Here is a 9,438-nt window from a genome sequence, read left to right as displayed (position 1 = left end):
AACAAGTGGTGCGTCGGTGAGTGCCCGGGATCCAAACCAGCGAATCCTGGGCCGCCGCAGTGGAGCGCGCACACCTAACCGCTTGCGCCACCGGGCCAGCCCCAAAACTAATTTTCATGCAGAAGCTTATTCTAGACTATTCACAGCAATTTTGTTAATGCCCACAAATAGAAATGACCTAATGTCTAACAATGGGTGAACGGTTATGCAAACTGCAGCAAGCCATACGATGTAATACTACTTGGCAATAAAGGAAGGGACTACTGAGTCACACAATAAAGGGAGTGAACTTCAAGGAAATTATGGTAAAAAAGGAAAACTCAAAATGATGCATATGTATGATTGCATTCACATAATATACATCTGATTCCATTCATATATCGTTGAATGATTCACTTCATATTGTGAAATAACAGAGGTATAGAAATGGAGAACAGATTATCGGTGCCTGAGATAGGGATGAGGGGCTAAGGTGACTCGAATGACTATGAAATGCTAGAATGAGGGAGCCTTGTGTTGATGGAACAGTTTTGAACCTTGACTGTGGTGGTGGTTACGCAAACATGGACATGTAACAAAACTTCATAGACTTATCCACACACACAAATAACTGGTAAAACCTGAATGAGATCACTAGATTGTACCAATGTCAAATTCCTGGTTTCAGTAATGTACTACAGATGCACAAGATGTTAACTTTTGGGGGAGGCTTGTGAAGGGTATGGAGGACCTACCTATACATTTATCTGCAATTTTCTGTGAATCTATAATTACTTACAAATAACAAATTTTAAAGATATTTCTCAGCGTCCTTTAGGATTCATGTGACCCGGTCATGAGCAATGTACCCACATGGGTACTCTGGGGAGCCCTTCAATGACAGCACTCTGGACTTTGCCCCTTGCCACTTCCCATGTTCCTGTTTGATGCAGTGCCCATTGCCCAAAGTGGAGCAGCAACCTGTGACCACAAGGTCACTAGGCTGAGACCCCAATGGCATCATGGAGCTGGTGACCACGCTTGGCCTGCCTACCTCTGGATTTCTCCAGACATGGTGAACAAAACCTCTGATCATCATCAGCCATCATTATTTAGTTGCTGTGACCCAAGTCCAGTAAAAATGCTTTGGGATAAAGAAGAGCTGGTGAGGTGCACTCTTGACTGTGGGCACTTCTTTCCCTGCACTGATCCACTGTAGAGTGACTAGTGATCAAGGCATCTACTTTCCTTAGTGGAGTAGGAGCACGTGGGTACTGGAGGCCTGTCGGCTTTGCTAACTGGTATCTTCCAGGGCCAATCCCAGCTCCCAGCACATGGCATGCACTTGTACACTGACTGGAGGGATGCGTGAACAGAAGCCATCTGTCAAAATGGCTGACCCAATCATGTCTATCCTGTTGCCAAGAGACCTTTCCAAACTACATCCAAGGCTCTGCCCCCAGCTCCTCCCACATGCACAGGAGATGCCCAAGGCCCACACTGAATGGCAATTTCTGAGCAACTTCTGGACCACGGGAGATGAGGCCTGGAGTACATGGCTGACCTAGTTGGCTATGGGGTCACAATTCCCTCTAGACACAGTTTCTTGTCTTGAAAAGGGGGATGTGGTAGGATAAGTGATTACAAGGGCCTTTTCACTCTGCTCTGTTGGATTCCACTCCAAGACGAACAATTTCAGAGTGCTCAGTACATACTTGAGCTGGCTGGGAACGCAGGCTCCAGGAGGGGAAACTTGACCTGGACTAAGGGATGCTGAGTATCCTTTTAATGACTCTGAACCCACATAGAGGTTTTGGTATGGGAGCTGGATAAGAACAGAGGATGGATATGAGCCTGGACAAAGAGGCAAGGGGCAGGATCTGAGGCCTCTTGGATGGACACATGAGGAGCCTGGAGCTAGTACTGGGGCCACAGAGAGTCAAAGGCCCTCAGGGGAGGCTCCTTGCTGGAGAAGGCACTGGTGGGACTGGGCACACAGCCGGGACCTGCAACCAAGATTCATCCCCAGTTCTGCCCTGGCCTTGCTGCATAGCCTGGAAAGCCCCGACCCTCGGAGGACCTAGGCTGTGCCATTTGCGCAAGGTGCTGGCTGGACAGTGCGTGGCTCAGGAAGCAGGGCCCATCAGAGAAAATAAGGGTGGCCTGGGGTCAGGCAGACGGGGCTGGTGGTGTGGCTGGGGCAACAGTGCAGAGACGTGACTATTTGATGGCCCGGAAGGTAAGGAGGGGGAGGGTGGAGGGCATCAATATGAAGCGGTAGATCATCTTCACATCCTCTCGCGTCAGCGTCTCCACCACGAAGTTTTTTAGCACCTAGGACAGAGGCGCGAATTCCCCAGACCAACAGATCAGCCCCAGGGTCCTGGTCCAGCCTTCCCCACCTTCCAGCGCTCTACTAGGTGGGCTCGGAAAACCGAGAAACCTGTAGTGCCCAACCAGGTCCCTGAACACCCCCGGCCTCCCGCCCCACGCCCCCACAGGCCACGCCCAGGCAGGTGCCGTCCAGTCCCGCCCCGCCCCGCCCCGGCCCGCTCACGTGGTGCAGCAGAAGCAGCATCTCCACCTCCGCCAGGCGCCGCCCCAGGCACTGGCGCAGGCCGAAGCCAAAGGCCAGGTGGGGGAACCTGGTGCTGGAGGCCCTGTTGTCCAGCCAGCGCTGGGGGTGGTAGCGCTCCGGCCTCACGAACACGGCGGGGTTTCGGCCCAGGGAGTACAGCGTCACCCTGACCGTTGTCTGTGGGCAGGTGGGGAGGGGCAGGGTCAGCCAGCCGCCCCCTGGGCGAAGGTCAGACAGGCTTGGTGTCTGCTGCAGGGGCTGTGGGGCCTCACTCACCCCAGCCGGGATGTGGTAGTTCTGCAGCACCAGATCCGAGCTCACCTCTCGCTCCAAGAAGACACCCACGGGGTACAGCCTGTGGATAGGGGCATCCGACAGGGTCCTCAGCTGTGACAAGACCCTCGCTTCCCTTCTGCACCCTTTCTGGCCAGGGCACACCAACCCAGGGGAGCTCCCCCCAGCCCCCACCCCAACCCCCACCCTCACAGTCGCTTCTGCACCAGGAAGCCCAGATCAAGAGGCTGCTTCCTTGCATCTGCTGAGATCAGCCAAAGCTCCCCCACCCTGAGCAGCCCCGGGTCAGGGAGGACAGCGCTGAGGATGGCGGGGGATCCTAGAGGGAGAAGGGCCCCTGCCCCTTTAGGGAGAGGAAGAGGAGGTGCAGGGGGATGCAGCCTTGGGCAAAGCTGCTTATCAGGATGTGTCTGCAAACCCCAGCCAGGCTGCTCTCCAGACAGTGGAGCCACACCTACCTCAAGGTCTCCTTGAGGGCCGCCCGCAGCAGGGGCAGCTCTGTGGTTGCCATCTGGGGATTTTCAGAGATCCTGGCCTCGGCCACCAGGCTCTCCTGGCGTAGGGCCTGCTGCACTTCGGGGTTCCGAGCCAGCTCAAAGAGGGTCATTAATAAGGGGTAGGCCGTCTGCAGGAGCCATGGGTGCAGGGCTCAGACCTTGGCACAGGCCCTGCACCTCAGCCCCAGGGCACCCCTCCCAGGAAGGTGGTCTTCCCCCGGGGATGGGGTTGTCTCAGATGCACAGTGATGTGCATGCCCAGAGGAGGACAGAGCCGGGGATGTGAGACCTCAAGATCCTTAAACCCACCTCACCTACTTCTCCGGAACCCCTCAGGAAAGGTGTCCCACCTCAGTGAAGACCCAGGCCTCCTCCAGCCACTCAGGGCCGGGTTCTCACCCTCCTACGGAGCAGGAGGGCCTCCGTCCTGACATTTACCTGAGGGGGGTGGGTTCTGGAGTCCCAGGTCCATTGGCTCTCAGTGCTTTATCTCCCCTGGGCATCCACAGGCACGTCAGCCCAGCTCTCACGGTCCTAACACGAACCGGCCACCCGGGAACCCCAACCAGTTCCTCCTCCTGGGTCATTTCCATGTGCTGGGAGAGGCGCCCGCCACGCCAGCCTGAGGTCTGGGGGCTAGATATCTCCTGAATGCCCGTCCCCAGGGCAGCGTGCCTCTGGCTTCACCTGACATGCAGCAGTGGCCTCCCTGCTGCCCCCTGAGCTTCAGTCCATGCTCTGTCCGGTGGCACATGGGGACACTTGGGAGCAAAGTCTGATTGAGATGCTTCCCCTGAGACACCTGTTAGCCTTGGAAATGGGCCTGGTGCCCGAGGCCCTTCCTGACAGGGATGCTGACCCCCTCTGCCTCGTCTGCCCACTTGCCCTTTGCCCTCCACTCAGCCTCACTCCCTCCCTCGCTGTCCGGTTTTGGAGGCCCTGGACTGCGGCCCTCCCCGCCTCCTCTTCATGGCCTGTCTGACTTCTATGTGGTTCTTCCACATTCGGCTGAAAGGCCCCCTCCTACAGGAAGCTTTCCCAGAGCTGCCCCCTGAGGACATCCCTCCCCGGGGCTCTCTCACGGTGACTGCATCTCAGCCTCTGCTCAGGGAGTTTCTCACCGCGAGTCTGTGCCCGGCTCAGACCCAGGGCTGGGTCCCGAGCAGGCCCTCCGAGACGCTGGCAGATGAAGGCTGGTCTGAGGCGGGAAGCTTTGGCTACACTCCACACCCTGGGGCCCACCGTGCCCACCGTGCTGGCTTGCCATCTGTCCTCTCCTGCACAAGCTGGAGCCCTGTGTTGTCATCAGCCTGTCGCCTCTGAGGATCTTTTATGGAAGCCAAATGTAATCTGTCACTGGGAAGGGTCCCCTGTGCAGCCCTCCACTGCCTCTCGGCCCTTGCTCCTCTTCCCAGGACCCGGATCGTCCTAACGGGGTCTGTGCGGCTGCACGTCCCCAGGCTCTGTCCACTCTGCACTCTGCCTGGAGCACGGTTTCCCACGCGAGTGACTGCAAACTCCTTCCCTTCCAGGGTCGGCTCCCGTGTTCCCTCCCCTCCGAGCATTCCATCAGCTCAGAAGCTGAGGCCCAAGACCAGCAGTCTTGGAGGCACAGATTGGGGAGGTGGCGTGCAGGAGACACTTGGCATGAGAGGGGTCAGGAGGGCCCGGGGTGGCTGGGCAGGGCTGGCTGCTGGCCTGACCGTGTCCACGCTCCCGGCAGTGAGGTCGATAGAGTTGGCCCTGATGGCATCCAGGCTCATGTCTGCACTCAGCAGCAGCTCCGCCACGATGCCGCTGTAGCGCCGCGGGCGGCCGAGGGCCAGCTCCTGATAGATTTTCTGGATGGAATTGTTGGCTGTGGGGACAGAGACACAGAGGCCCTGGGCCTGGTGCTGGGAGGCACTTCTTCATGTTGTCCCCCTGCCCGTCAGCCCTCAGTACCCCAAGTGTCCCTGCTCCTGTGCCAAGTTCTCGGGATCAGCCCAGCCCGGCCTCAGTGCCAGCTCCCTCGGGGACCATGAAGACGTCGCAAGCCCCTTATGTGGCCTCAGTTCTCCCAGACTGTGGTAAGTGGAAATTGGGGACCCTCGTGTCCCTGCCTCGCAGCACTGCCGGGTCCCTGGCCCTCACCATACTGGAAGATGTAGTCCCAGGCCTCAAAGTGCTCCTTCCACACCTGGGTGCTTGTCCAGCGTGACAGGCTCCTGGGCATGAACATGAGCTGCACGGTGGATTTGAACATGGCCTCCAGAGCGTGGATAAAGTGCAGGCTGGCAGGGCTCGGGCTGTGGCCGAGGAGGCCCAGCCGCTCTCCAAAAAGGGCTAAGTTGCTGGCTGCAGGGAGGATGTGGTGGCTGAACCTAAGGCAGCCTGGGCCTCGTAGCTGCTCCTGCCGGCCCTCCCGCCCCAGTTCCTGGCCTCCCCCAGCACCCCGATCCCGGCCCTCCCCTTGTGCCCCCACACCTTCTATGGTGTAGCGGAAGATGCTGTGCTGGGCATCCAGGGTCAGACTCCCTCGGGCATTCTGCAGCACCTTCCACTTCAGGGCCTTTGAGAAGTCCCTTGCCACCCCATCCACCATGGGGATGTACTTCTGGACGGCCTGCGGTGACAGCACATCTGGGTTCAGCCGCAATCGGTCGAAGCGCCATTCGGGCCCGTTTCTGTAGAGCAGAGAGCAGAGCTCCGGGGCAGCCCTTGTCAGCAGCCGGCCCCCAGCCCCCAGTTCCCGTCTTCCTATCCCCAAAGGGAAACGGGCGAGGCAGGGAGCTGCCTGCTGGTCCTGGGTGGCAGGCTGTCGCGTTTGGGCCCCAGCTGCACCCCTTTCTTTCCGGGGGGCCTGAGTGTGCTGTGCGCAGGGTGCTCAAGTCTGTGCTGGGGCTGAGACCGGAGCGTCTGCCAGAACGTGCTGCATTCTCGTGCAGACTTGCAGCCCCGTGCCCGGCCCACACATCCCCCATCCCAGCCCTCCCGGGCTGTGGAGGCCTTTTCTCCGAGGATGGAGACTGGCCCTCCTGTCAAGCTTTTCCCACCTTGCCCACACCATGCCCCAAGCAGGAGAGGCCCCTGTGACCTTCGTCTCCCCACCCTACCCGTTCCTGAGAATGGGGCCCCTGTGCCAGTCACCCCTACTCCTGTCCCTACAGTGTCTCCAGCTCATCCATGGCGGGAACCAAATTGCATCTCTCCTAATATACTCAGAACAGAGCCCAGAGCATGTGAGGGCTCCATGGACGGCCCCCAGTGGCCGACGGGAAGGGATGGGCATTCTCAGTCACATTCCAGCATTAACGCCTTCTCTCCTGCGGCTAGCCGCCTGAGGTACTGAGAACGATCACGTGCACACACATGCACATATGACACACAAGTACAAGCACCTGCTCACAGCAAGATGCACACGGACTTGCACACGCATGTACGCTAACACAGGGATCACACGTGGGAAAACACACGTGAACACAGACACACAATTCCCACATGCACAACACACAACACTCAGACACTCAAAAACATGCACGCACACAGACACACATGCAGGCAGGCACACACACAACAGGCAAACACACACACATGCAAGCAGACAGAGGCACACGACCAACACGTGCAGTGGCTGAGCACATACACAGGCACACACGTGAGCACAAACACAAGGAAGTCGACATGGGCAAACACATATCCATTCACTCACATGTAGCGACATCCACACACAGGAACGCATGTGCACACACAGCAAACATACTCAGACGGGCACAGACGTCCACACAAGCAGACACCCCCAGACACACACAGGCACGCTCGCCCAGGCTCCCACTCCGAGCTCGGCCTCTGACAAAGGTGCCACCGGTGTCCTGTCAGCTGTCGCCCCATCCCCAGGCTCTCCTCTCCTGAGCGACCTTGGCCTCAACTCCAGGACACATGGGGGCGGCGCGGAGGGCCCTGGGGGACCCTCAGTCTCCAGCACACACTGACGTGCGCCCCTGGCCGGTGCCTCCCCTTCCCAGGCCTGGGCTTCCTGAGCTGTAGGAGGCGAGCCCCCTGCAAGAGAGACCCTAGGAGGCCTGAGTGGAGCGGGTGCTCCCTCGAGGTAGCTGTCGTCCTTCCTCTAGGTCTGAAGGAAGGGGCCCCACCGTGCGCCTGCTCTCCCTCCCCCGCCCCAGGGCACAATGACCGCATGGGATTGGCGCTTGTCAGGAACTGTGTCCCCTCTCTCCACCCGCCCAGATAGGCCCAGAGCAGGCGTGCTTTGGGGTCTTCCCTCTCTCCCTCGTGTCTGCACCCAGGCTGCCCAGCCCCCCATCCCGACTCATCCTCACAGCAAGAACACGCCCGATTTGTGCCCACGATGCTGTCGGTAGGCCAGCCAGGGTTCCACGGCTGTCCGCCGCGGGTGATGGCTCTCCATCTGCTGCAGCCTCATCACATCTTCGGGCAGCATCACAAACACCGTTTGTGTTCCTCCTACGTCATACCTGTGGGACAAAGCTCAATGCCCTGCTGTGGGGCCGTGTCCTCCCCCGTCCTCCTCCCGTGTTCGGCCTGTCTTCTATTGACCTCCCCCTTCTCCTGGACTGTGGCTCAGAGTGGGCAGTCCCTCTTGCTGTCTAACTGAAGGCTCTCACACTCTAGTATGTGGGCTCTGTCCACTCAGCAGCGAGCCGTGGAGTGCTCTGTCCTCACAAATAGCCACAGTGTCTGTCATCAAAGGCACACTCAGCCGCCGCCGAGCTCCCACTCTGCCTTCCTAAGGATGCAGAGCACAGGGACCCGCTGGGATGCGGCAGCGCAGGGCGCCCAGCACGGACTCACAGCCGGTAGGGACAGAGGGTTAGGGTGTTCCCACCGCGCGGGCAGGGAGGGCGGTACCTGAAAATGGGCCCCAGCTCCTGGAAGGTCCGGTGCATCTCCAGGTGAAGGCTCTCGTAGCCCTGCTTCCTCCAGATCTGCAGTACCCTCATCCACCTGTTGCCGGGACACTGGGGTATGGCTTCGAAGGGCAGCACCGCCTTGGGGGCGGGAGCGACTCTGGTGCCCACTGTGTGTGCCCGGCGCAGGGACAGCCAGAGTCCTGCCAGGCACACGTCTGCCTTCGCCCTGAGCACCATTTCTGAGCTCCTCGACCTCCTCTCAGCCCAATCCTTTTATCTCACCCAGAGGCCGCCTTGGCCGCCTTGATCACGTCACGGAAGAAATCGTCCCTGGACCAGGCCAGGAGACCCGGGCAGGGGTCAGGGCCGGAGGCCTCCAGGCGGAAGAGGAGGAAGGAGAGGGATGGGCGCCTAGTGGGGCAATTCCGGCAATTCCGCAAGGCCTGCTGTTGGATGGGTGTCAGCACAGGCGCAGGGTCTGGACTGGGGCTGAGTGGGGGCAGGTGGGGCCAGAGGCCGCTCCCCGTCCCCCAGTGGGGGAGGGAGCAAGAGGGATGGTCCCTTATCTTGTCAAGGGATGAGAGGGGCCTTGGGTGATTTCCTCTCCTTCCTACAAGGCCTGGAGCAGGAAGGCATGGGGAGGGTTTGCACTAATTTCATTAACCCCCATGCGTTTTATCTACTTGTCCACAGATAAAGGCCTTGTACCCCAGGCCTTAAGCTGGGTACAGGGAGTGGAGACATGAGCCAGCAAGGGTCCCTCCCAGTGAGGGCTTTCAGTCCATGGGGGCAGTTAGGGGAATCCACAGACACAACTTGGGGGGGACGCTGATGTGCCTGGGGCCCTGTCTGTCTGGCCTTGCTGGTCCAGCTGAGGAGCAGTGAAGACTTCCTGAGGGTCGCTGAGGGCTGGTTTGCAAGCCGCTCCTGAGGCAGAGAGCTGAGAGGCGTGGCTTGCCTTGGTCCAGGCTGGCCCCCACGGGGCCCTGTGCTCAGTGCCCACACCCTCCTTCCTCATCCTAAGTCGTGCTCTCGGAGGTGCAGACTCCGAGCTCAGGCTAATGGTGGGAGGAGAAAGTCTGTGATTGGGGGCTGTGGTCGTGGGCTCCCCACTCTCCCAGGGATTCTTTCCAGGAGGCACACAGTGGAGTCAACCTGCGGAGGGTGGGTCCATGGTTTGGGATCTTGTGTTTTCTGATCGAAGCCTGGCAGCATACCCATG

The 9,438-nt window shown here is 59.3% G+C and overlaps 1 protein-coding gene across 1 annotated transcript; it reads right to left on the bottom strand.

Annotated features, from left to right (window-relative positions):
• Positions 1 to 2,199: 2,199 nt before the first annotated feature.
• LOC147913971 (cytochrome P450 11B1, mitochondrial-like) lies at positions 2,200 to 8,453 on the bottom strand. The gene is made up of 9 exons (XM_087447367.1): positions 8,215 to 8,453; positions 7,665 to 7,820; positions 5,815 to 6,014; positions 5,482 to 5,685; positions 5,052 to 5,206; positions 3,310 to 3,476; positions 2,834 to 2,912; positions 2,537 to 2,734; positions 2,200 to 2,313 (listed from the first exon to the last, which is right to left on the bottom strand). Exons 1-9 carry the CDS (start codon positions 8,451 to 8,453, stop codon positions 2,200 to 2,202), a joined length of 1,512 nt encoding a protein of 503 aa, XP_087303493.1.
• Positions 8,454 to 9,438: the final 985 nt, after the last annotated feature.

The sequence above is a fragment of the Ceratotherium simum genome, chromosome 23, assembly GCF_057802395.1.
Source record: "Ceratotherium simum simum isolate JZ-2026a chromosome 23, ASM5780239v1, whole genome shotgun sequence".
Lineage (NCBI taxonomy): Eukaryota > Metazoa > Chordata > Mammalia > Perissodactyla > Rhinocerotidae > Ceratotherium > Ceratotherium simum.
The sequence above is the reverse complement of the archived record's forward strand: the minus strand, read 5'-3'. Positions and strand labels throughout refer to the sequence as shown.